Raw genomic sequence first — 27,882 nt, forward strand, 5'->3', positions numbered from 1 at the left:
CTCAACCACTGCGCCACCAGGGAAGCCCTATTTTCCGTACTTTGTATTTAGTTGTCCTAAGTCATCTTTGATCTGGAAAGCTCCTCAGCTTTTCTTTGTCTTTCATGAATTTGACATATTTGATGTATATAGATCAATTACTTTAAAAAAATACCCCTCAGTTTGGGTCTGTTGGATGTTCCCTCCTGATAGTTTCGGGTTATTCATTTTCGTAGGACTACTGAGTAGTGGTTCCTTTATGTCAGGAGGAGTGTGATCCAGTTTGTCCCATTTGTGTGTGTGGGGGTTCTCTTTGATCTCTTGGTTAAGGTGGTGTGTGCCAGGTTTTTCCAGTGTAAAGTTGCTGTTTCTTTTTGTAATTAATGAATGATTTGTGGTGTTATACTTTATATAAATATCCTGTTCCTCCTAAAATTTCAACCATTAGTTCTAGCATCCCTTGGTACTCCTGGCCTGAAACAGTTAGTATGGTCGTTGCACATTGGTGGTTTTTCTGATCCCATCATCTCCTTTTGTGCTTATTTGCAGCTTTCTGCCATAAAGAAGAGGTTTCATTTCTTCATTGATTTATTCATTTATATCAGTATTGACTCAGGGATTCTTCTTCTTCAGAATGGATTGTAATCTATTGCTGTCATTGTGTATTTTGCTGCCCAAATTGTTCCAGGTCTGGCCCTTGTCAGCTGACTTCTGTGTCCTTTTGGTTTGCCCCACTGTTCTAAGTTTTAACTGAAACAGCCTGGGTTTAAATTTTTAGGAATGAATGACTTATTTTAGATGTTCTATGAAGAGTTCACTCTAATTATTTAAAAGTTTTCTTTTAAATGTTAAGAAATTTAAACACTGAGCTCCCTTAAAGAAAATATCTGCACGGACCCGCTTTGTCTGTGCCTGTGCTCAGGTAGTGTCCATTGCAGTGATAATTGGCTGTTTTCTCGAACAGCTTCATTGAGATGCATTTCACATACCAAACCATCTGGCCATTTAAAGGATACAATTCAGTCGTTCTTTGTGCGATCATAGACTTGTACAGCACGACTGTCATTAATATTAGAACATTTTCATCACCCCAAAAAAGAAGCCCTTGTATCTGTTAGTGGTCATTCCCTGTTTCCCCCAAATTCACCAGCCCGTGGCACTCACTCATCTCCTTTCTGTCTCTGTGCTGGACATTTCGTGTAAATCGAGTCATATAATATGTGGTCTTTTGTGACTGGCTTTCATTTAGCCTGATGTTTTCAAGATTCATTCATATTGTAGCATGCATCAGCACTTCATTCCTTTTTAGCGCCACATAATATTCTGTTGTAAGGATATACCATATTTTTATTTATTCATTGATTAGTTGATTGACAGTTGGATTGTTTCAACTTTTTGGCTATTATGAATAATGGTGCTATGAACATTCGTGTGTAGTACAAGTTTCTGTGTGGACTTCTGTTTTCATTCCTCTTGGGTATACCTAGGAGTAGAATTGCTGGATCATAAGGAAACTGATTGTTAACCTTTTGAGGAACTGCCAAGCTGCTTTCCAAGGTGGCTGTACCATTTTACAGTCCCAATAGCATTATATGCGGGTTCCAATTTCCCCACATCCTGGTCAACACTTGTTATCTGTTTTTTGTTTATAACTGTCTTATTTCGTATGGAGTGGTATCTCATTGTGATTTTGATTTGCATTACCCTCATGGTTAATGTATCAAACATCTTTTTTTGTGGTTATGGGCCGTTTGTGTATCTTCTTTGAAGAAATGTTTATTCATATCCTTTGTCCATTTTTAAATTGGGTTATTTGTCTCTTTAAAATTGAGTTGTAACAATTTTTTATATCTTCGGATAGAAGTTCCTTAGCAGATAAATGATTTTCAAATATGTCCTCTCTTTCTGTGAGTTGTATTTTTACCTTTTTTTTTAAACATTTATTTATTTATTTATTTATTTATTTATTCATTCATTCATTCATTTATGGATGGCTGCATTGGGTCTTCGTTGCGATGTGCGGGCTTCTCATTGCAGTGGCTTCTCTTGTTGCGGAGCACGGGCTCCAGGTGCCGGGCTTCAGTAGTTGCGGCATGCAGGCTCAGTAGTTGTGGCTCACGGGCTCTAGAGCGCAGGCTCAGCAGCTGTGGCGTACTGACTTAGTTGCTCCATGGCATGTGGGATTTTCCCAGACCAGGGCTCGAACTCGTGTCCACTTCACTGGCAGGCAGATTCCTAACCACTGCGCCACCAGGGAACTCCCTATTTTTACTTTTTTATGGTGAACTTGGAAGCACAGAAAGTTTTAATTTTGATGATATTTAATTTATGTCTTTTTTTCTCTTGTTGTCCTGTCTCAGAAACCATTGCCTGATCCAAGGCCATGAAGACTAATACCAGTGTTTTTTTCTAAGACTGACTTCTTACATATAGGCTCTTATATTGAGGTCTTTGATCCATTTTGCGTTAATTTCTGTATATCATGAGAAATAATGATGCAACTTGATTCTGTTGCATGTGGATATCCGGTTATCCCAGCAGATCACTGACTGTCGACGAGAAGGAGGAAGAGTCTGGTGGAGTAGGAAGCACTGGAGAGAGTGCAGTGGCGGGGTGACTGACTGCAGCTTCGTTGCCCTAACGTCATTTGTGGGTTATTTGTCTTTTTAAGATTTATGAGTTGTGGGACTTCCCTGGTGGTTTAGTGGTTAAGACTTTGCCTTCCAGTGCAGGGGATGCGGGTTTGATCCCTGGTAGGGGAGCTAAGATCCCACGTGCATTGCAGCCAAAAAAACCAAAACATAAAATAGAAGCAATGTTGTAACAAATTCAATAAAGACTTTAAAAATGGTCCACATCAGGGGCTTCCCTGGTGGCGCAGTGGTTAAGAATCCGCCTGCCAATGGAGGGGACGTGGGTTCAAGCCCTGGTCCGGGAAGATCCCACATGCTGCAAAGCTACTAAGCCTGTGGGCCACAACTACTGAAGCCTGCGCTCTAGAGCCCGCGAGCCACAACTACTGAGCCCATGCGCCTAGAGCCCGCGCTCTGCAACAAGGAAAGCCACCGCAACGAGAAGCCCGCGCACTGCAACGAAGAGTAGCCCCCCGCTCGCCGCAACTAGAGAAAGCCCATGCGCAGCAATGAGGACCCAATGCAGCCAAAAATAAATAAATAAAACAAAAATTTTTTAAATAAATTTAAAAAAAATGGTCCACACCAAAAAAAATCTTTAAAAAAAAAGATTTATGAGTTGTAAGAGTTCTTTGTGAACTCTGAATATATAACACAAATTCTTCAGCGGATGTATGATTTTCACATATTGTCTCCCATTCGGTGGGTTGTCTTTTTACTTTCTTGATGATGTCCTTTGAAATGTAGAAATTTTTAATTTTGTTGATGTCCGATTTATCTATTTTTTCTTTTGTTGCTTTTGATATATTTAAGATGGCTTTGCATAAACCAAGGTCACAGATTTTTTAAAGTAGACTTTTATTTTTTAGAGCAGTTTTCGGTTCATAGCACTCTTGAGCAGGAGGTGCAGAAAGTTCCCATGTGCCCTCTCCCCCACACGTGCATGGTCTTCCCGTCATCAGCACTCTACCAGAGGGGGGCTTTTTTTTAATAATGGAAGAACCTGTATTGACACATCATTGTCCCCAAAGTCTGTAGTTTACATTAGGGGTCACTCTTGGTGTTCTGTAGGTCTGGACAAATGTACAGTGACATGTATCCACATTACAGTCTCACAGAGAGTAGTTTCACTGCCCTGCAAATCCTTTGTGATCCACCTGTTCACCCCTTCCTCTCCCCATACGCTAGGGACCCGCTGATCTGTTCACTGTCTCCACAGTTGTGCCTTTTCCAGAACGCCATATGGTTGGGATCATACAGTGTGTAGCCTTTTCAGATGGGCTTTCCCTGAGTCACATGCAATTAAGGTTCCTCCATGCTCCTCCATGGCTGATAGCTGATTTCTTTATGTCACTGATTAATATTCCACTGTATGGATGACAGTGGACTTAGCCATTCCACCAGTGAAGGACAGCTTGGTTGCTTCCAAGTTTTAGCAGTTATGAATAAACATGTGTGTGCAGGTTTTTGTGTGGATATAAAATTTCAGCTCCTTTTGGTAAATTCCAAGGAGTGCAATTGCTGGATTGTTTGGTGGGGGGCATGTTTAGTAAGAAACTGCTGAACTGTCTTCCAAACTGGCTGCGCCAGTCCGCGTTCCCACCAGCAGTGAATGAGCGTTCCTGGTGCTTCACACCCTCAGCAGCGTTTGGTGGTGTCAGTGTTCCGGATTTGGACCCTTCTCATCGGGGTGGAGTGGTATCTCATTGTTTTACTTCGCGTTTCCCTAAAGACATGTGACGTTGAACATCTTTTCATGTGCTTATTTGACACCTGTATGTCTTCTTTGGTGAGGTGTCTGTTAAGGACCTGGGTCCATTTTTAACCAGATGGTTTGTTTTCTTATTGTTAAATTTTAAGAGTTCTTTTTATATGTTGGATAATAGTCTTTTATCAGAGATGTCTTTTGTAAATATTTCCTCCCAGTCTGTGGCTTATTGTCTTATTCTCTTGACAGTGTCTTTCACAGAGCAGAGGTGTTTAATTTTAGTAAAGTCCAGCTTATCAATTCTTTCTTTCATGGATCATGCCTTGTTATTTTGCTAAAAAGTCATTGTCAAACCCAAGGTCATCTAGATTTTCTCCTATATTATCTTTTAGGAATTTTACAGGTTTTTGGTTTTGTTTTTGTTTTTTTGACCACGCTGTGTGTCATGTGGGATCTTAGTTCTCCGACCAGGGGTCAAACCCGCACCCCCCGCATTGAAAGCATGGGGTCGTAACCACTGGACTGCCAGGGAAGTCCCTGCAAACCATTATTTTTTTTAAAGGATTATTACATGTAGGTTTTATACGTGTAGAAGGTGATTTAGGAAGGCATCCTCCCCAGGCCTGGTGCAAAGTCTATAGCTCCTGGGATTTGGCAGGTGTTAAAATCATCTCCTGGCCCAGTGAGCTAATTGCTGTGGCCATTCTGCCCTGGTCTTACTGTCTTGAAAGATCTGAGATGAAATCCACCTGCTTTTCATTCTGTTTTAGATTATTATTGTCTAAAGAAAGTACCCTAGTCCTAGGAACCTCTGTTATACCACCACCCCATTTACAAATGGGCGCTAGGATTCTGGATGGTCTCATCTCTGCCCTTCTCTCTGAACTCTCTTTGTCCTCTTTCTGTTGGTGCTGCACCCACAGGCCAAGTTTCCTTCTGCCCTGGCACCTTTGCGGGTGGACTTTTCTCTTGCCTCCTAGTTGTGCCTCCGTCATTCACTCCAGACCAGGTCAGGTTTCTTTTGATGTGGCTTTTTTTTTTTTTTTTTTTAATTTACATTTTTGGCTGCGTTGGGTCTTCGTTGCTGCGCGCGGGTTTTCTCTAGTTGCGGCGAGCGGGGGCTACTCTTGGTTGTGGTGCGCGGGCTTCTCATTGCGGTGGCTTCTCTTGTTGTGGAGCACGGGCTCTAGGCGCTCGGGCTTCAGTAGTTGTGGCTCGTGGGCTCAGTAGTTGTAGCTCGCAGACTCTAGAGCGCAGGCTCAGTAGTTGTGGCGCACGGACCCAGTTGCTCCGTGGCATGTGGGATCTTCCCGGACCAGGGCTTGAACCCGTGTCCCCTGCATTGGCAGGCGGATTCTGAACCATTGTGCCACTAGGGAAGCCCCTCCTGCGGCTCCTGATATGCTTGTTATACACACTTCTCTCCCATTTGGCCCACTTCTCAATTGTAATTTTCCTTTTGTTAGCTTGCTGGAGCAGTACCTGTTTACTGCTTGTCTGGAAGCTCAGGAAAGCACAGGCTGTGTTTTGTCCACTGTGTTGTCCGCACCGTGCAGTATCTAGCATGTAGTAACAGATGCCTAACAAATATATGTTTTAGTTATTGAGGCAAGGTGATTCAGAAGTAGTGTCTCAGTTCTTGGATGTTTGTTTATGCTGCTCATATTGTTTAGCCATTAGCTCACCTAGCGTCCATAAATGCTTAGGGGTTTTGGCAATGCTAATCATAAATGACAATATCGTTTTGTAATAAGAATGCTTGGCAGGTATGTTTGGTATGTTGGCTTCAGTAATAATTCTTTTTTTAGTTTGGTTACACTGCCTTTTATTGGTATTCTATTTTTGTGGATCTGATTTGGTTTTGGTAAAAAATTTTTTCAACTCAAGCTCTTGGGGAAAGCTAACTAGATCATAAAATAGTAACGGGACACAGAAGCTTTCACCTAAATTAGGATTTCCAGTAAAGCCGACGTTACTATTTGGAGGCAAGGCTTTGGAAAACATTCAGGTGAGGTCAGTTCTCCTTTATTTCAAAGGACTTTGGTTACTTGGACTAAGTGCTGTGTGAGACCGGGCTCAGTGGTTCCGTGCTGTGCCAGAAATAGCAGTTTTTGTTGTTAGAAAAATTAGTAGTGACAGAGATTAAATATATAAGAAGAAAAGCTGGGCTTCCCCTTGCTTCTGAAATTTTGTTTTACTAATGAGGTGGGATAAAAAGACTATGGGAAGATGGGGAAATTAAAGTATTCCTTTTGTAAAATGTCCATTGTTGCTACAAGATCTTCCTGTATTGTGAAGTTCTTGTAAGAATAGGCAGTGGAGATGTTCAGACTTTCCATGTTTGCCTGAGGGTAATTTGTAGCTGTTGTGTGCCTTGTTTGTTGTTTTACTGCCGGTCACCACCACAAGATGATCCCCACCCAGAAGGTGTTCATAGATGGACTAGACCTCATTTGCATGCGAAGGCCCGGTGTGTTTCTGAGGTGACCTCCCCCCTTCTGTTAAGAGCACGCACTTACAGGTCACACTGTGTGGTTGGGACAGAAGACTTTGTGGGTTTATCCAGTGGCAGTCGTGGCCGCTGAGGCTGAGCTCGGTCCTCCTGGCTCCTCGGGCGTGTGTGGCGCTGGCCGGCGTGCCCAGGGCAGGGCAGGTGCTGCGTGTCTGTGCCTCTGGTTTCTCAGGAGCGGGTGAGCTTCCCCAGCAGAGAGCTTTAGAGCTCGGTAGGATGGCCGTGGGAGAAGGGCCAGGAGACGGAGAGTTAATTCTTCAGTGTGTGTGTGCGCGGTTGAGTTGACTTCCAGCTGTGACTGATTTCCAGGGGACTGAGAGCGCAGAGCTCAGAAGACAGGCTGGGTTTTCGGACTTCAGAATTGCAGCCTTGCTCACAGACGGGCTTGTACGGTGTCCAGTGACAGGAGAGTCCTTGTATGGTAGCTCCTGGTTCTCGAAGTTGGTGAAAACATGGGAAGGTGAAGTGATGTTGATGCGATGACAGATTTTTAAAAAGACATAGGATTATTAAAGGCTGAAAGCAGCTCTCTGTGGCTGTCGTGTGGGTTGAATTTTATTTGATCACGAATGATTCTGATACAAAATATAAATTACCTGAGTTTAGTATTTATTTTAGAAAAATATGTAAAGCCATAGCCCCAGAAAATTCTTGGTTTAAAATCTGATTTGAATTTTGGTAAATGATTGCTATTTAATGGTATCAATCTGGTGTGACTCATATGTCTCCTAAAATCTGACAAGCATATAATAAACGATCAATTAGTAAATAACCACTTCATTGTCAGACTTCTCTTTTATTGGTAATATATTTGGATAAAAAATAAAGCAATATAATGTTGATATTATGACATTATGGCTGTTAAAAGTAGTTCTGTAAACTGAAACTTTTGCAACTTTTAAATAGGAACCTGCTGTTTTATTAAAACTGTTAAGAGACTATTGCTTTGTAGAACAATTTTTTGGGAAAAGTTATTCTTGGATATCAGGAAAAGAGAAACATGATTAACATTTGTATATCATAGTCTAGGCTTGGAGAGAATTATAGGTTATTAAACAAGAACTTGAAAAAAGTAAAGATTTTTGAGAAGAGGAGGAATAAAGGAAGATGCAAAACTAGGAAAGAAGGAGGAGATACTGCTTTATTTAAATTTTAAATCATTTTAAAAAATATTGTCTTAAGAGGAGAAGTGCTAGAATTTTAGTGATGGTCTTCTCCTTGTTGTTTTTAAAGTATTCTACATTAAGAATTATCTGGGGAGAAGTGGTATTTTTGGGTCACTTATACATAGATACAGAAATAATTGGTAATACCAAATTAAAAGTTGAATTGAATGTGCAGAAACGGTCCAGATCTGCATGTGACAGTCTGTTCACACTGTGATAAGCTTCTAACTAGCTTTTTTAATTGAAAAGTAGTGCATGCGCCTTCCTAATAACAGTATTTCAGGCAACACAGAAGAGCCCTTATTCCCTCCTCTTTACAGGCAGCACCTTCAGCAGATTCACAGTTCAGTGTGCTGACTACAACGTGTGTTTCTTGTTTGAATAGCACTGTTCTTAAAAATTTGTTCCATTCATTACTGTACTGTTCTTTTTGCTGTTTTTATGTTAAGTTTGTATTAAAATGCTTTTGAAGATAATTACATGTTCTTTTTGTAGAGAGAGAGAGAGTATTTATAACTGAGTCATACAGTTGTGTCTCACTGTACACACTGGAGCACGTGTTCATTCTTATTATGAACAACTGGTACTGGGTGGCAGTGCTAGGCTGGCTGGTAAAAGGGAAGGTGGGTTAGTCTGCAGTGCTGTAGGGTAACTCTGCAGAGAACAGTTAGCGTGGCCACTTCGCCAGGAGCGCTACCAGTGAGCTTTCTTAATAGGAAGCAAATGTCATGCCAGAGGTAAAGATCCTTTCCAGGTTTGGAGTTAAAAACAAAACTCACATGGAAGTTTAAAATAATTATTGGAGAAAAGTGTTTTATGATTGTGTCAGATATTAAAGTCTCAGATCTCCTTGTGCTGTGGGCAACATGTAAGGAATGACAATTCTAAAACCATGCTGGTCGTCGGCTTTTTAAGAACATTTGGCCATACAGACTGGGCACTGGGAATAGTGTGTTTAAAACCGACCAAGATCAAGAGAAGCTAACATCAGGATTAAAAAAAATAAATGAAAGATTTGAGGATTATTTTGCACCTGCTGTTTAGGTGAGCAATTGCATTTAATTCCATCTCATAGCTGGAAAAAAGGCTTCTCTCAAACTTACATCCTTCTGTTTCCTCTTAATATAAGTTACTGATATCTACAAGTATTTATGGAGTGTCCACATTTTGTAATTGAATGAAAGATAGGAAAGAGATCTTGGTCTAGGTCTCATTTCCTTTTGTAATATTTATTAATCTTTGACATTAATCAACTCTCACTTGCTAAAGGACCTGGACGACCCCCTCGCTGTTTTGTAACTGGCAGGCTTGGTCAGATGCAGGACTCTTCACTCACTTGAAATGAGCTTTTCCACATTTCCAGGAATAGCGAAGTCCATAAACACCACTCTTTGCTTCCGCCCCCAGCACCCCTCCTCTGTGTTGGGCCTCTGAGGGGCCTCCGCTGCTCCTTACCTGAGGGCTGCGTGCACTTGCTCTGCGCAGGTGGCTGTGTCAGCGAGACCCAGGACAGGTGGCCTGACCGTTTTATTACGGTTCAGTGACTCTGTCTCACATCCCACCTAAGGTAAAAGTAAAATCATGACGCCGTTAGTGAGCAGATAAAGTATTAAGACATTCTGTTATTTTCTTCATGGAAAGTGTTTAGTGATTATACACATATTTTGTTTGTTAGATTTGGGTGTCTGACAGATAAACAGTTTATTACCATTTTAATGTCAGATTGCGACTCCTTAAAAAATGTAACTAGATTGTCATAATTTGTGCATCTTTGTTCAACGTAGTATTCAATATAAGTATTTAATAAATACTTTTCATTACTGAACAATTTATATACCAAAAAATTGCCTTTTCATTGATAAAATAGGACATTGAAAGTTAAGGGAATTAACCTGGAAAAGAAGTGGAATATTTTTTATGAAGTACAAAAACTTTATTGCCTTACTCTCAGGTGCTTTATTTCATGCGCTTGAGCCTCCTTGTTTTATGCCCCAACTCTTACTGTGGAAAATTCCAAAGGTGCACAGAAATAGAATACCCAGCTTCACCAGCTGTAAGTTTTATTTCCTCTCTGTTCTTCCACCCCCAGATTGTTGTGAAGCACATCCCAGACATCAGATAATTTCACCCACCAACGTTTCAGTTTGTTTCTCTGAAGGATAAGCAAGCCCCCGTTTTTAGACGACACACGGAAAGACCTATTGTTCAGCTGTTGTGTTGTCTTCTGGGTGAGAGCCCGGTACTAACAGCCTCACACCAGCTAGGTGCCTCGCGAGAAGATGAAGTCGTTCTAGAAGCTACGGACACACCGGTGGCTCCGGGTCAGGAGGCCCCGCGCTGATGCTGTCGCAGAGTCCGGCAGCGCCTTCCTTTTGGCCCCAGTTCTCCCTGCCCTCCACAAGGGGGCAGACAGAGGAAGAGGAAAGTGAGATTTAAAGGAACCTGGTTTGAGTTTCACTTTTATTCAGCAGTTAAGTGGAGTCATAGAACATTTCTGGAGTGATTCTTCAGAAACAAGCAGTGGCTTCTTTTCTGAAAGAACTCTTGGTGCCCCTTTTGCTCTTCAGACACAAAATAATATTAGATATTTTAAAAGGGGGTTAAACAAAAATCTTTTTTAAAAACGTCCATAGCGTTGCCTTTAATTTTCTCTGTTAATGATTTGGGCTTTAATGGACATGTAGAATTTGAACTTATATCTAATTTTTGCAAACCATAGTTTGGATAACTTGTTGAAGTTTCTCATTGGGTGATGAGAATGGTCTAGCTCAGGGGTCCCCAACCTTTTTGGCACCGGGGACCAGCTTTGTGGAAGACAGTTTTTCCACGGGTGGGCCCGGGGGCGTGTTTCAGGCGGTGATGCAAGCAACGGAGGGAGGGGGGTGGTGGTGGTGGTGATGGGGGACGGCAGATGAAACTTCACGTGCTCGCCCGCCGCTCACCTCCTGCCGTGCGGCCCGGTTCCTAACAGGCCGCGGGGCCGATGCCGGTCCTCGGCCGGGGGGTTGGGGACCCCTGGTCTAGCTGATGTATTTCTGTTGGGCATTTGATGAGCGTGGAAGGGGTGTAACGCCGTCTGTGCCCAGACAGCTTTCTCCTTTCCTGAAACCTCAGTCACCATGTCCGTGTCCTTGAATGAGTTATGTTCACAAACACCTGCAGGTGTATTTTATGGTTACTCTGTGTGGTAAAGACGGTGTTCTGTTTGAAGCAGCTTGACAGTGAACACCTGAACATCATAAGCGTTGCTTTTTAGCCTGGGATAGAGTTTTATGTAAAGTGATAATTGTCTTTGTGTGGAGTCGGATACTCTGATGTTTGGAAGTTCTTCTTCTTTGGTAGGATGTATATTTGCTCTTCCTGTTCTCTTTTTTGTTTCCCAGTAAATGTATTTCTTTTGGGAAGATGCTATTTTTCCAAGCAGACTGTATGAGACTCACATTTTGTATAAGTGGTTTTAGCTGCTGTAAGATATTGAGGGACATGATGGGATCAACATGTAGAAATTGGTTCTTTGCTTGCATGTGATTTGGCATCTGTTTTGCGTTAGTGTTTCTCCTCCTGTTGCCACCACTCAGATCACCTGCGCTCAGACTTTATGTACCCCTGCAGCATGACATATAATTATGATGAAACTGTTATCTACATTCCTCTAGCATTCTTTTTTCAGCACTTAATGCCTTTTATTCCTTAGCTTCAGGCGTGAATTATGTAGCATATGTGAAGAGGCTTAAACTGTTTCCATTACATTCTTTCTGGATGGCTCTGTTATATTTAGGATATACTTACATTTTAGACAAAGTCGGAATGTTATTGTGGTTGACCTTGACCCCAGCTAACTGGGCAGACATTATATAGCCATGTTTGAGTCTTCGCAAAATGTGCTCCTGAAGCCCACGGAGTCCTGGCGGGAGGCCCTTCTGGACAGCAGGGTCATGGAGCTTTTCTTTACCGTAAGTCCTGCTCTCCCTCGCCACAGGGAAGCCACAGAAAAGTGCCGCGGGAAGAATGCGTGCTTTTGTATTTTTTTTAAGTAAATCAAGACAGATTGCTTTTCTCCTCCATAGCCTTCTCTCCTGATCAGTATATTTGCTTAAACAAAGATTATATAGAAATGTTTTTGCTGATTTATTAAAATGTTATATAATTATGAAGGGTTTAACATCGTAGAGCTCAAGCTTTTTGGTCTCAGGACCTCTTTACAATCTTAAAAATCATCGAGGACCCCGAAGGGCTTTTGTATATGTGGGTTATAGCTGTTAGTGTTTACCACGTTAAAAATTCAAACTGAGAACTTTAAAAAATAATTTATTAATTCACTTAGAAATAGCAATACCAAACCACCGCATATTAACATAAATAACATTTCAGTGAACAAATAGCTCTGTCTTTTAAAACAAGCAGACAAGAAGTTTCGTGAGAAGAGTGGCACTGTTGACAGTTTTTCAGACCTCTCCAATGTCTGGCGTCACAGAAGACAGCCAGGCCCTCTCCTCTGCTGCTGCGTCCGCCCCGTTGCAGTGTAACAGTCACGTAGAACGTGGGTGTGTGACGGTAGGAATGGAAAAGGCAAACACTGCCTTAGTGGTATTATGAGAGTAGTTTTGACCTTACAGACAACCTGACAGGGTCTCAGGAACCTTTGGGGATCCCTGGGCCACACTTTGAGAAGTGCTGTTCTAGAGCAGTACACTTTCTGTGTACTGATTAGCAGCCATGGGTTAAGTTAGTGTTACTGAATAACAGTTTATTTCAGCTGTAACGTTCAGTAGTCCTGTTTATTGTTTACTAAATATCAAGAAGTTAGAAGTGTGCTGCCATGTTTGCCCAAGAGGGCCCCCCAATGCAATAGTCAAAAGCTGGGGAAAATATGGAAAATACGTGTGTGTGTGTGTTTGTGTGTGTGTAGTATGTGTGTGTGTTTTGGATACAGGTTTGCAGACGTAGGGCAAGCATACAAGTTAGTTAGGTATAATGACTGGGGCAAAAGTCCAAATAAAGACCAATTAAAAAGAAAAAAGCTATTTTGCTAAATCCCAACCATTAATTATAGTTTACCTTTTCATGTGTTTTAAAGGTACTATTCACTAGCCTTACAAATTTCACCCCGAGGTGTACATAAAAATATTTTTCTATAGAAATGTTCAGACTGAGTATTACCTTGCATTTTCTTCTTTAAATCGGAGAAATGATGGCTAAAAATGTTATCAGTATCAAAGATAATTGTAACTACATTTTAACATTCTGTTGCCTGACTCTGGCAGAAATTGTTTTGATGCGTATCCAAGTTCAGTTCTCTGTGTTGTTCATTTGACTGAAATTGGATCCCGTTCCAGCAGTTTTTGAAAAGGTGAAAAACTTGCTGGCAGTACTGGCAACAGCTCCCCTGTCGGAACAGCTGTCTGGACGCAGTAGACAGCTGCTCCTGTCAGCTGTGAGCCCCACATGCAAATAACTTCTGCATCTGAGAGTTAACCCCTTTCACCTTGTTATTTCAACAGTTTTGTGTTTGTGGCCTGTTACTTTCATGTATGCACTTTATGAACAATTTTAATTTTGTTATTTGTTAGAAAAATGTCAGTGACTAATCTTTTTATTTCAGTTTTTTTTTTTTAAGTTTATTTTCAATTATGTGAATTCATTGCCTGTTTGAAGCAGTTTTCCACTGCATGTCACTTTTTCTCTAGATTTGAATCGCTGCACTTACGTGTACTATGTCGTGGCCTCGAGACCCAGATGTGACCCGTCTGGGTTCAGGAGACCTTAGATGGCCTTCTGCCCCCCGCAAGTTGACAAACTTCTCCAGTTTTCTTTTTTCCATTAGGTGTTGGAGAAACCACTCTCCTTAGTCTTTCCTTTTTGACATATTCTTCCTGATCTCATTTATGGTCTCTTCTTACTCTGCTCGTTGGATAAATACTGGTGTTCCTATCTCAGTTCTCAGCTTTGCTGACTGTGTACGTGTTCCTTGGGCTTCTTTTTCCACTCGTAGCTCACCGAGCGCCACGTCTGCACCAAGGACTCCTCGTCGGTATTCAGCACGGGCTGCTCCTGTGTCCCAGAGCCTCGTAATCCCCATGCTGGGCCCTGTAACTTGGATGCCCGAAGACGTCTCGGGTTCAGTGTGTTCCCGTAGACTCAGCGTCTTACTAACATACTTTTCTTTGTTCCTGGTCCGTATTTCTTGTCTTGCTCCTCCAGTCACCTCCCTGGGTCTTCCGCTAGATGTTGCTTTTCTTTATCCCTCTGCTTTTCCCTATTCAGGTGGTGAATTCAGGTTTTAATTTGTGTAACATAGTTCAGATATGGTAGAATTCGTTTGTAATGGAAGAAGAGCAAGAATCTACCATGTTATATAAGAATCAACCATTGATTTATCATGTGTTTTATGTGGTTCATATTTTAGGAAACATAAGTATGCCCAGTAAAGTCAGGCTCTGAGGACAGTTTCTTATTTTTATTTTATTTAATTACATAATCCATGTCGGCTATTTCTTTTGCTTCCTCGTGGCTGGACCAGGATCGAGCAACCATTTGGCTGTGTGGGCGGAGAAGCAGCCCTCTCTGGTCCCAGGTTGCGCTGTCTCTGTCATGTTGAAATGTTGATAAGGTTAAAAAAACATGGTGACAGAAACGTAGTTACAGTTTTCAGATAAGGAACTTCAGAATGAGTTGTGTTCAGAAGTCCTTGAATAGAATGGATATATGGATTTGTGATTGTACTTTAAATTTACTATATATAAAACTTAGAATGTATTTTGAAAAACCCTTGTGTTGTTCTAGACCAGGGATTGGCCGGGTAGAATATTAGGCTTTGCAGGTCATTAGTTCTCTGAGGCAGCTTCAGCTCTGCCCTCCCAGTACAAGCAGTTACAGCAAAACTTCACTGATGGCTGTTAAAACGTGAATTTTGTATAATTTTCACATGTCTTGAAATATTATTCTTTGGTTTTGTTTTTCCCAACCACATAAAAAGGTAAAAACCATTCTTATCTCACAGGCCACACAAAAGCAGGCAGGAGGCCAGGTCTGGCCTGTGGGCTGTGGTTTGACAACCCCTTTTCTAAACCCCTTTTAGCGTGTCAGTAGATAAATTAACTTTGTAACTTAACAGCGAGTTTTTAATATTTTAAATTTCTTAGAACCTTAAGAAGTTCAGGAATTAGAGATTAATGGAATCAACCAGTGAATTAAGGGTTTATGAGTGTTCACTGTGTCCCCGCACTGTACCAGTGAATAGTTGGGAAACATCCTAACTTCAAGTAATTTATAAATGATTTGCAGAGTCAGAGTGAAATTACCTGACACAGAGAATAAATGTTTAAATTGTGTGACACTCAGAAAGCACAGAGATTTGTGTAGGGAAAGAGGGGCTGGAAAAGTCAAATCCTTGTGGAAAGTAGAAAGTGGCCACAGTAAATGTGGTGGATTAAGATAAACAATTACCTGTGATTTTTCTGCTAAAAATATTTTCCTTGGCTGTTTTAATTATGTAAGTCTGAGAATATTAATGACACTGTAAAATTAGGGAGCAGTATTTTGGGAGTGTTTCCTTCATCAGAACACTGTATGCCAGGTGTTTCACCTCAGTATTGCAGCACTGAAATAAATTCTACATGAGGTTTAAAGTGAATTTAAATATAATTTAAGTAAAATTTAAACATTTAAAAAATTTATTAATAGCAGTGATATAGGATAAAATGAGATTCAAATAAATTGTAGGCAGTATCAGAGTTGATGAAAGACCATGTTAATACATTGTTTGAATGAGTGAATTTCTAGGGATTGAGGGGCATGTTGGTTTTGCGAGTGTGTAACTGTCTGCTTCCAGCGAAGCAGCATCTATATGCTCTTGCCCGAACTTTGCTAACTTTAGCAAGAAGCTGCAGCGAGGCATAGTTAGCATAATACAGATGATTGTCGTTGCTGCTGTTTTTAGAAGAAGCAGTATGTCTGACTGGCCGGCATCTGTTTCTCTCTTTGTCATAACACGCCGGAGACAGTTCAGTTTTCAAAATGTAGGTAGCTCTCCACTGACAATTAATTGGTATGTTTAAAATCATGGCCTATAACATAAAATGGACTGCGGGACAATTTCCAAATTTACTTTAACTCGGGAATTAGTTTTCTAGAAATGCTCAGCTACAGTGACTTTTCCTCTCACCTCGTTTGGCACGATAGACGCGTGACCCTCACAAAAGAAGAATTTATGTTTATGGATTAGCGATTCTTTCTGACAGGTCCATCGGAAAATCAGAGAAGATTCCGACATGGCCCAGGACTCCCTGCAGTGCCTCGCCCAGCTAGCTTCTCTGCACGGGCCCGTCTTCCCCGACGAGGGGTCCCAAGTGGATTACCTCGCACACTTCATTGAGGGCTTACTGAATACCATCAATGGGTAGGTATCCTGGCCCTTAGAGCCAAAAAGGAGCTTCAGTTCTTCTTCATGATTCACAGTGGAGGAAAAAAGAAACTAGCGATTCCCCCGCTTTTACATTTTAGAGTAGAGCTATACGTGTCAGTTGAAATGAGTACACAGAGACGTGCCTTTGAAAATGAATGGGTGCATGTTTGGAAACGAGGTACCTCTGCTCCGCTTAACGCTGACGCTCATGCCTTGGGTTGTAGAATTGAGATAGAAGATTCTGAAGCCGTGGGGATCTCCAGCATCGTCAGCAACCTGATAACCGTGTTCCCTCGCAACGTCCTCACCGCCATTCCACGCGAGCTCTTCTCGTCCTTTGTGAGCTGCCTGACGCACCTCACGTGCTCTTTCGGGCGCAGTGCTGCACTGGAGGAGGTGGTGAGTGGCTCTGACTGAACCGCGCGGTCTCGCAGGGGGACCTGCTCTGCCTCTGAAGCGTCTCTCATGGCCACTGATTGTTTTAAAGGAGTGCGTGTTTGTTTATATGTGCAAATCATTTGGCCATCTGTGCTCGGGAACATGACTTCTTAAAAATTTGTGTAAAATCACTTTAGTAGACTAAATTTTATTTGTCTCGATTTTATTTTATTTTATTTTATTTTTTTAATTTTGGCTGCGTTGGGTCTTCGTTGCTGTGCACGGGCTTTCTCTAGTTGCGGCGAGCGGGGGCTGCTCTTTGTTGCGGTGCGGGGGCTTCCCATTGCGGTGGCTTCTCTTGTTGCGGAGCACAGGCTGTAGGCGTGCGGGCTCAGTAGTTGTGGCTTGAGGGCTCTAGAGCGCAGGCTCAGTAGTTGTGGCGCACGGGCTTAGTTGCTCTGCAGCATGTGGGATCTTCCTGGACCAGGGCTCAAACCCGAGTCCCCTGCATTGGCAGGCGGATCCTTAACCACTGTGCCACCAGGGAAGTCCCTGGTCTCAAGATTTTAAGTTGAGATAATTTAGTACCTGAAAGTAGGAAATGGAATGAAATGTTTTTATTAAAAACTATGTTGAAAGCCATTTTAATAATAAACTCTTTAAGTTCAAGGGGTGCTAGGAAGTTTATGGTATGGTTGTGATTGTGTATAATTTTAAGTGTTTTTTGAGAATTTAAAAATCTTGGGCTTATCTGGAAATTATGTAAATATAATTTGGTTCAAATAATTGTAACCCTGCTTATTTTGATTAATTTTTTTTTTTGGTGCTATGGTTTTAATAATATATCTTGGTAAATTTTAATTTGCATTAAAATTAAGACCAATTACTGTAGTAAAGATGTTTTTTGGTACAGATTTTTAAATGCTTATCTTCCACATGTTATATTTAATTTGGAAAACTCGTACTAAACTCCTTGACAACACAGCTGTGTTTGTTAACAGTTACTGGGAATAACTACGTTAATCTTGGGAAGTAATTGATTTTTTCCCTACCAAGTAGTTATTAAATTGTTGAAACTAATTTTTTTTTTTTAATGAAATGTAGATCCTTTTCAAAGATTGTAAGGGTAAAAAGAATATTTGTAGACCTCTGATAGAATTTCACGTTAAGTCCTAATGGTTGTTTTGTTGGGGGTTTGGCAACACGTGTGGGAGTGATTTGTGCCCCTTCAGAGGTGTCAGAGCACGAAGAACTAGGGAATGACTGTGTTCACAACAGTGGGTGCCCCAGTGGTTTGACGGGAAAGGAACCAGGCCAGGAAGTTATTTATGTGTTGGAAAGTGTAGGTCATGGAGGAATAGAAGTTTACGGGCCTCACATGTGAGGTCTGAATTTGTAGGGAGAAAAATTATGTACTAGGCATGGAAATAGAGGGAAATTTTAAGTATTTAAGCTGTACTCAAACTCTTTTCAAATGATCACAAATTCTGAATCACTTGGGTTTCACGTAACATCCCCCTTTCCCCCCACCCCCTCCCCCTTGGTTAAACAGCACGTTGATCACATGTTTAGAAACACAGCTGCCTTTTATTATAGTTTGTTTGTGGGTTAAGGGTCCTTCTAGAGGAATTGCTGGAAGATTTGTAACATTCTTGGCTTGCAGATTTGAGGTTTAGAATTTATTTATTTTGCCTAGGGGACTAACAACTTGGAAAACAATTTTTCTGCCGAGGTTTGACCTAGAAGTATTGGGACACAGGGAGCCTGGATGCGCTTTCAGAGAGTAGATGTTTAATTGTGCTTCCCAGGGAGGCATGCACTGTACCTACTGGGCTTCATTCAGGAAAAGAGCTATTGCTTTTCCTTTCTTTTAATCGGTCGATTTCTTTTAATCTGTCCATGGCGTTTAAAAAATGGTGTTAGAAACAATTGGTTACCCATTGAAAAAGGCAGAGGGAATAGATTTGTCTGATGCTTTTGCATGACTCATAGCAGCCAGATTGGCGAGGGTTGGTGAAGTTGAGGGCTAACGGGGGTCCCTGCACGATGAGTTACCGGAAGACTAAGCGAATCCTAAATGTATCTCAGCCACGTGGGGTTTTCATTTTGTCTGTGTGACCTGGGGGCGGGGCCTGGGGAGTGGGTGGCGGGCTGCGAGGTGCACGGACAGACCCAGCCCAGACCCAGCCCGGCTGCGGTGGAGCTTCTGGGACGCAGGCCAGGGCACCTCATGCACAATACATAGTTGTTGACCTGAGATGGCAAAAGGTATAAAGAAATGAGCTTATACGTAAAAATCAAAAAGTTGAGGCATATTAAAAAAAAACTGCTTTGGGGAGTCAGCGTGGTGAGAAAGATCGTGAACTTTTGAGGGAGACACTGCGGCGTGAGCCGGAAATAGTCCTCAGCTGCAGGGCCTCGGGCAGGTTGCTTCACCTTCTGTGAGCATGTTTCCTTGGGGTGTAGTTAGGATACTGGTCTCTTCTGATGTTTTGTGGGGTGGATTAACAATGTGAAAGTGCCCCTACGGTGTGCACAATAAAATGTGGAATTATAATGATACAAATGAACCTTTATAATGGGCTTTACTAACAGCCTGTATTATGTGTACTGTCCTATGGAGTAAGACCAGTTCTTGAGTTTTGTTGTTTCATGCAAATCAGTAATTTTATTTATTTGTTTATTTTAAAAAATGTTGTCTTTTGTGATTTGCTCTCAAATTATATCTCGTTTTTAAAATACAGATTTATTTATTTATTTATTTTTGGCTGTGTTGGGTCTTTGTTGCTGTGCGTGGGCTTCTCATTGCAGTGGCTTCTCTTGTGGCGGAGCATGGGCTTCAGTAGTTGCAGCACGCAGGCTCAGTAGTTGTGGCACATGGGCTTAGTTGCTCCGTGGCATGTGGGATCTTCCCGGACCAGGGCTCGAATCTGTGTCCCCTGCATTGGCAGGCAGATTCTTAACCACTGCGCCATCAGGAAAGCCCCAAATCGATAATTTTAATATTAGGTTTTTAAAAACAATTTTAATCTTGTGAAATGTTTTGTTTGTCTTTAATATTGAAAGAGTTTCTTTTCCCAATAGGAAAACAGATTCAGCAATACACTTTTTTTTTTTTTTCAGTTGTGCTCAGGAAGGAAGGTTTTATTTTTATTTTTTAATTTTTAAAATGTATTTATTTATTAACATCTTTATTCAAGTATAATTGCTTTATAATGGTGTGTTAACTTCTGCTTTATAACAAAGTGAATCAGCTATACATATACGTACATCCCTATATCTCCTCCCTCTTGCGTCTCCCTCCCATCCTCCCTATCCCACCCCTCTAGGTGGTCACAGAGCACCAAGCTGATCTCCCTGTGCTATGTGGCTGCTTCCCACCAGCTATCGATTTTACGTTTGGTAGTGTATATATGTCCATGCCACTCTCTCACTTCGTCCCAGCTTACCCTTCCCCTTCCCCGTGTCCTCAAGTCCAACCTCTACGTCTGCGTCTTTATTCCTGTCCTGCGCCTAGGTTCATCAGAACCATTTTTTTTTAAAGATTCCATATATATGCGTTAGCATACGGTATTTGTTTTTCTCTTTCTGACTTACTTCACTCTGTATGACAGACTCTAGGTCCATCCACCTCTCTACAAATAACTCAATTTCGTTTCTTTTTATGGCTGAGTCATATTCCAGTGTATATATGTGCCACATCTTCTTTAACCATTCATCTGTCGATGGCCACTTAGGTTGCTTCCATGTCCTGCCTATTGTAAATAGTGCTGCAATGAACATTATGGTACCCAGCAATACACTTTTGTTTTACTGTGGTATTTTTTCAGAACTATATTTATTTAGGAATACATATAGATTGTCCCTTGTTTTAGGAACTCATGTCTTAGATGGTGATTATGTTGCTGTAGCAAGAAGAAAAAAAAAACAACTTCATGGGAAGAAAAATTCTTGATACTAACATGTATTCTTGAACTATGTCCTTGTTTGGTGGCTGTAGCGTGTGTATGAAGAGAGGCTGTTATTTATGACTGTCCTCAACTTGCAGTGAACTAAAAGTCTCTGCTCAGAAAGAGCAACTCCAGTCTTCAGCCACTTTATTCTGTTGGCTGTTAAAATTTCTTGGTGTTACTTGAGGCTTCCTGAAGCCAAGAATTTTTTCATTGCACCCGAGAAATGAAATTTTTGTCTATTGCTAGACTGGAGAGGTGAGATGGATTATAAGATGAAATTATTGCCTTAAAAATTAAAATCCTAACAAAATACTTGTTCATATTATTATGTCAACTATTTTATAAAATGTTTATAATACTAGTATATGCATCTGAATTGATTCAGTGAAATTTGAAGAGAATATGGCTTGAACTCTAGACTCTTATTTGTTTCTTGGTTTCTTTTGTCGGTTAAGTTCAGCCCCCAGTAGGTTCATCAGCCAGAAGCCACATAACATGTTTACTGAACAGAGCAACCATCACGGTCCTTAAACTTTGAAGTGTGTGTGTGTGTGTGTGTGTGTGTGTATACGTGCGCATGGGGGCTGTGGGTTGGATATGTAAGGGAGGTGGGAGGTGATGGTAGTAAACTTTACAAAGGAAGAACTTCACATTTAATTTTAGTACATTTGTTCCCTAACCTCAAGACCAGCAGGACAAGGTAGAAGAAGAAGAATCTTGATAAAGTTGTTGGGAAGTCCATTATAGAATGTAATGCAGTAAAATAATTTTGCAGTTCCTTAGGTGAGTGAGTGCATTTAAAGTTTAGCATTCTTAACTCAAAATCTAGTTTCTCCAGCTCGATGGATAATTTCTCTGTGGAGAGGAGATGTGGTGAAAGAAATGCATTGAAGCCAAGTTACAAATGGAGAGGTGGGAAGCAGGAATTTGGGGGTATTTCAGGGATAAGAGGCAATAACTTACTGTCTGGAATGGTGATGTCAGTACAACACAAATGTGTGGTCGACCCTGCACCGTTAACTCTCGGGGGAAGGGATGGTTTGAGAAGCCGTGCCAACTTCCCTACCCAGCATTCTGCTGGCCGGGGAGGAATGAATGGATGATAGTCCAGAGGGCGAGACAGCTGTCCAGCTGCGCTGTGTGCACTCATTTCCTCTGCTTGTTGATCAGAGAAGAATTAAATGAGATGCGTGAGTAGCCTCGCACATTTAAAGTGTGCTGCTTTTTAATCCTAACCGTGGCTTTACCTCTTTTCAGGATATTTGAAAGAAAATTGGTTACTATTACAACTTAAATACAGATTCTTTTTTTTTTTTTTTTAATTGATTGATTGATTGATTGCTATGTTGGGTCTTCATTTCTGTGCACGGGCTTTCTCTAGTTGCGGCAAGCGGGGGCCACTCTTCATCGCGGTGCGCGGGCCTCTCACTATCGTGGCCTCTCTCGTTGCGGAGCACAGGCTCCAGACGCGCAGGCTCAGTAGTTGTGGCTCATGGGCCTAGTTGCTCGGCAGCATGTGGGATCTTCCCAGGCCAGGGCTCGAACCCGTGTCCCCTGCATTAGCAGGCAGATTCTCAACCACTGCGCCACCAGGGAAGCCCAATACAGATTCTTATTAAAAGAAATCCTTAAAATAATTTCCATGTTTCATTTAATCCTGGTTGGATCGTAATTTTGCCGTGCAGTGTTTCCTAACTTGTGTGTGAGTCAGCCCTGGTTTTTCACTCTGCTTCCGGTCCTAGCACAGAACCAGTGTTTGTTTTACAGAATCCTTGCGCTTGAGATAGAATGTAGTGGATTTAGATTAAAGCTTATTTATTGTCATAACTGTGGTTCCAGATAGTAACCTTTGTATTGCTTACAAGACTAGCATTAGAAACATAACCAGATCTAATGGGCCAGGGTTTTGAAAATGGACGCTAGAACGAGGTGGAAGAAGAGATGGCCCTCCTCCCTCAGGGAAGGCAGGTGAGGCCCAGCAGTGCCGGCCCCTTGGGAGTACTGCTGGGTCAGTTCAGTTCCGTGAATATTTACCCATCACCTACCATGTGCCAGGGACTGTGTTTGATGAATATAGGTTCTTTAGCATTAAGAATTTGGAAATACATATATGTTTCCAAAAGGAAAAAGTTATGTTAATCTAGGAGTGTAACATGTAAAAACTCTCTGAAAATTACACCTCGGACTCTTGGTGTTTTTGTGGGGAGTCAATTTTTTTTTAAGTGATCTATTTATAGGATTCTTCTAACAGCTGCCGTGCTTGTCCACTAAATCAGTTTCTCTTGGGGGATTTCAGAAGCCAGGAATACTGTCAGCTGCATAGGTAGTCTGGAGTCAAATTAATTCTGTGCTGTAAGGACCGGCTAGGGGAAAAAAATGAGAGAATGAATTAATTTCTTTTGCATTTGACATTTGAAGACTTCTAAATTCTTTTTCAAACGGAGAGCTCACGATGCTCTGTCTGTGACATCTCCGCAGTTTTTCTCTGTATCGCCATCGTTGCTTTATGTGATGCTACACTAGGAAGGAATACTGATAGCAGATGAGTAGCAGCATAAACTATTTCAATTCAGACTTTAATCTTTTATATGCCCTTCTTATTGTTTTACACCGTGCAGTACATGTATCATTTGACCTGTCATTGGACTTGGGGGTTATGGCAATGCCTGCAAATTTTAAACTTACTGTGAAATACTCTGTTCACGTAAAGTAAAAGCTTTATATATATATAAACGTTTGTAAAGAATAATTAAATGAACAACTGTGCGCCAGCCGTGCAGATTAAGAAACAGTATATTGATAGGACCTTTTTCCCCCTTCATTTACTTGGAGTTTCCCCCTCGGTTGTTATAAGCACGGTTTATGTTGTGCAGACTTATTTCTGCTAGTTGATTTTGTATCATGTTTGCAAATGAGCGCTGCCAGGGAACCCCTGGCTGGTGCTGTTGGCTCCTTTCCCACCCTCTGCGACCTCTGACTGTTCAGTTTGCTTTCGTTCCCAAGTCCTTATGAGAGCAGTAGAGCAGCCCCAGGCTCTAAATAGGGAACACAGTTACACAGGGTTATTCCTCAGAAATGAAACATTCCAGGTGAGAGCTAATGGCCCACACCCACCTTACTGCAATTTTTATGTCTATGAATCATAATGCTTTTCTTTTTTGTTAATAAATAAATAAATTAATTATTATTATGTTTTGGCTGTGTTGAGTCCTTGTTGCTGCACGCGGGCTTTCTCCAGTTGCGGCGAGCGGGGGCTACTCTTTGTTGCGGTGCGCGGGCTTCTCATTGCGGTGGCTTCTCTTGTTGCGGAGTACGGGCTCTAGGCGCACGGGCTTCAGTAGTTGTGGCTCGTGGGCTCAGTAGTTGTGGCTTGCGGGCTCTAGAGCGCAGGCTCAGTAGTTGTGGCTCACGGGCTTAGTTGCTCCGCGGCATGTGGGATCTTCCCGGACCAGGGCTCGAACCCGTGTCCCCTGCATTGGCAGGTGGACTCTTAACCACTGCACCACCAGGGAAGTCCCTATGAATCATAATGCTTTTCTTAACTGACTCATGTAACTTATGTTTACACATGAAGATAGCACTCATGGTCAAAGAAAGAGCTTTCCAATTTCATGGAAATGATTTGGAGTTGTCAGGTTGGTTATTTGCTGTTTGTAGAAAAAAAGCTAACAGCAGCATAACAGATATTAGAACTACTCTAGCACAGGATTTATCGTAGAAAAAAAGCTAACAGCAGCATAACAGATATTAGAACTACTCTAGCACAGGATTTATCATGTATACTTTTACAGTATCTAACGTTAGGGACACATGCACACACTTAATTTTTTTAGAGCAGTTTTAGATTCACAGCAAAATTGAGTGAAAATACAGAGTTGCCGCCCCTGCCCCAGTACATCCAGCTCCCCACCATCAGCATCCCTACCAGGGAGTGCATGTGTTACAGCGGATGAACCTGCACCGACGCCGTCATCATCCCGAGCCCGTGGTCTACATCAGAGTTCACTCTTGGTGTTGTACACTCTGTGGGTTTGGACAGATGTGCAGGGATGTGTAGCCACCGTTACAGCCTCATGCAGGCTAGTGTCACTGCCCTGAAAATCCCCCGAGCTCTGCTCTTCACGCTCCCACCCAGCCCCTGGCAACCACGGATCCTTTTATTGTCTCCATAGTTTGGCCTTTTCCAAAATGTCGTATAGTTGGAATCGTACAGTAATGTTAGATTTTAATCTGAAGTTCACATCATTGTTAAAAGGCGGAGCAGATCCACCTACTGAAAGTTGTCTTTCCCAGGCTTCATTTGCCAGCATGTCCAGAGACAAAATGAACTGCTGCTTCTATATGTCCAAATAGTCACCAGACACAAAAGCAGATTTCTTTCTGCGGCTGAAGAGCTGCAGGTTCATCCCCAGTACACTCGCAGGTTAATTATGGGCGTTGACGTGTCAGTGCTGATAGCATGTTGCTTACCTTCTCCACCCTCTGTTCCCAAATGGGGGAAAGTGGAGTCAAGTAGCCTCCTAAGCTCTGCGCCCCTCTCCAAAGCCCTCCTGGCAGCAGGCCCGAGACACCCCAGGCACGAGCAGAGTGCCTGGCTTGGGCCCTCGTCATCTTGGGGCACGTGCTCCGGCTTGGCGGCTGGGTCTTGGCCAGAGGGGCTGTGGAGCAGGGCCAAGGTATTAGGAAAAACCACTCAGCTGGGTTTCAGTTCTCTGTGATTAGACTGAAAGATTTAGCTGCCAATTGTCATCAGCCAAATTTCTCACACTTTGCCTGATGAGTTACTTGTATTGGTTTCCAAGTGGAACAGAGGCCCTGTACAAGTTTGCAGTTCTTATATTAAATCACCATCCAGTGAGTAGGGGCTCTGATGGTCTGCTGTGATCTTCTGTTTTGTCTAATATCAGGGTTCTATGGGAGGAATTATGGAATGCTCTTCCAATAGTAAAAGGCTTTTCCATTTTATTTGTACTTTTCTGTATCTGAATGATTAAACCATGATAAGCATGCATTGTATATGTGCTAAGGAACAACAGAGAGAGAGTTCTTAGAAATGCCCTGCTGCTTCCTTCTGAGCGGTGGGGTCAGAGGATGCTGTTCCTCTTAAGATATGTTACCAGTCTGTTTATTTTGGCAACATAAGACTTAACAAATGATTTCTGCAAAGCACATGCTTTAAGTATGCAGAAACAGTCTTATTCATCTCCTGCTCCAGTACTTAGCTGGCATTAGTGATTTCTGCTGCAGGCACACACCAGCTGCTGCTGTGACCAGATGGGCACTTACCTGGCCTTTTGTTTAAAATTTTTTTAACATCTTTATTGGAGTATAATTGCTTCACAATGGTGTGTTAAACTTCTGCTTTATAACAAAGTGAATCAGCTATACATATACATATATCCCCATATCTCCTCCCTCTTGCGTCTCCCTCCCACCCTCCCTATCCCACCCCTCTAGGGGGTCACAAAGCACCGAGCTGATCTCCCTGTGCTATGCGGCTGCTTCCCACTAGCTATCTATTTCACGTTTGGTAGTGTATATATGTCCATGCCACTCTCTCACTTCGTCCCAGCTTACCCTTCCCCCTCCCCGTGCCCTCAAGTCCATTCTCTACGTCTGCATCTTTATTCCTGTCCTGCCCCTAGGTTTTACAGAACTATTTTTTTTTTTAGATTCCATATATATGTGTTAGCATACGGTATCTGTTTTTCTCTTTCTGACTTACTTCACTCTGTATGACAGACTCTAGGTCCATCCACCTCACTACAAATAACTCAATTTCGTTTCTTTTTATGGCTGAGTAATATTCCATTGTATATATGTGCCACATCTTCTTTATCCATTCATCGGTCGATGGACACTTAGGTTGCTTTCATATCGTGGCTATTGTAAATAGAGCTGCAATGAACATTTTGGTACATGACTCTTTTTGACCTGTGGTTTTCTCAGGGTATATGCCCAGTAGTGGGATTGCTGGGTCATATGGTAGTTCTGTTTTTAGTTTTTTAAGGAACCTCCATATTGTTCTCCATAGTGGCTGTATCAGTTTACATTCCCAGCAACAGTGCAAGAGGGTTCCCTTTTCTCCACACCCTCTCCAGCATTTCTTGTTTGTAGATTTTTTGATGGTGGCTATTCTGACTGGTGTAAGGTGATACCTCATTGTAGTTTTGATTTGCATTTCTCTAATGATTAGTGATGTTGAGCATCCTTTCATGTGTTTGCTGGGAACATGTATATCTTCTTTGGAGAAATGTCTATTTAGGTCTTCTGCCCATTTTTGGATTGGGTTGTTTGTTTTTTTGATATTGAGCTGCATGAGCTGCTTGTATGTTTTGGAGATTAATCCTTTGTCAGTTGCTTCATTTACGAATATTTTGTCCCTTCATCTTGTTTATGGTTTCCTTTGCTGTGCAAAAGCTTTTAAGTTTCATTAGGTCCCATTTGTTTATTTTTGTTTTTATTTCCATTTCTCTAGGAAGTGGGTCAAAAATGGTCTTGCTGTGATTCATGTCATAGAGCGTTCTGCCTATGTTTTCCTCTAAGAGTTTTATAGTGTCTGGCCTAACATTTTTTTTTAAGTAAATTGATTGATTGATTGGCTGAGTTGGGTCTTTGTTGCTGTGCGTGGGCTTTCTCTAGTTGCAGCCAGTGGGGGCTGCTCTTCGTTGCGGTGCATGGGCTTCTCGCTGTGGTGGCTTCTCTTGTTGCGGAGCACAGGCTCTAGGCGCGCAGGCTTCAGTAGTCGTAGCACGTGGGCTTCAGTAGTTGTGCCATGCGGGCTGTAGAGCACAGGCTCAGTAGTTGTGGTGCACGGGCTTAGTTGCTCCGCGGCATGTGGGATCTTCCCGGACCAGGGCTTGAACCCATGTCCCCTGCATTGGCAGGCGGATTCTTAACCACTGCACCACCAGGGAAGCCCTGGCCTTACATTTAGGTCTTCAATCCATTTTGAGTTTATTTTTGTGTACAGTGTTAGGGAGTGTTCTAATTTCATTCTTGTACCTGTAGCTGTCCAGTTTTCCCAGCACCCCTTATTGAAGAGGCTGTCTTTTCTCCATTGTATATTCTTGCCTTCTTGATCAAAGATAAGGTGACAATATGTGCGTGGGTTTATCTCTGGGCTTTCTATCCTGTTCCATTGATCTA

The 27,882-nt window shown here is 42.0% G+C and overlaps 1 protein-coding gene across 3 annotated transcripts in view; it reads left to right on the forward strand.

Annotated features, from left to right (window-relative positions):
* The window catches only part of XPO4 (exportin 4), a 105,052-nt gene that overhangs the window by 37,818 nt on the left and 39,352 nt on the right, over positions 1-27,882 (forward strand). For all 3 annotated transcript variants that reach the window (XM_057532657.1, XM_057532660.1, XM_057532658.1), the window contains 3 exons: positions 11,839-11,951; positions 16,239-16,396; positions 16,627-16,801. In XM_057532657.1, the coding sequence (XP_057388640.1) occupies positions 11,839-11,951; positions 16,239-16,396; positions 16,627-16,801 (446 nt within the window). The remainder of the gene's footprint in view (positions 1-11,838; positions 11,952-16,238; positions 16,397-16,626; positions 16,802-27,882) is intronic.

Source organism: Balaenoptera acutorostrata, chromosome 18, assembly GCF_949987535.1.
Source record: "Balaenoptera acutorostrata chromosome 18, mBalAcu1.1, whole genome shotgun sequence".
Taxonomy (NCBI): domain Eukaryota; kingdom Metazoa; phylum Chordata; class Mammalia; order Artiodactyla; family Balaenopteridae; genus Balaenoptera; species Balaenoptera acutorostrata.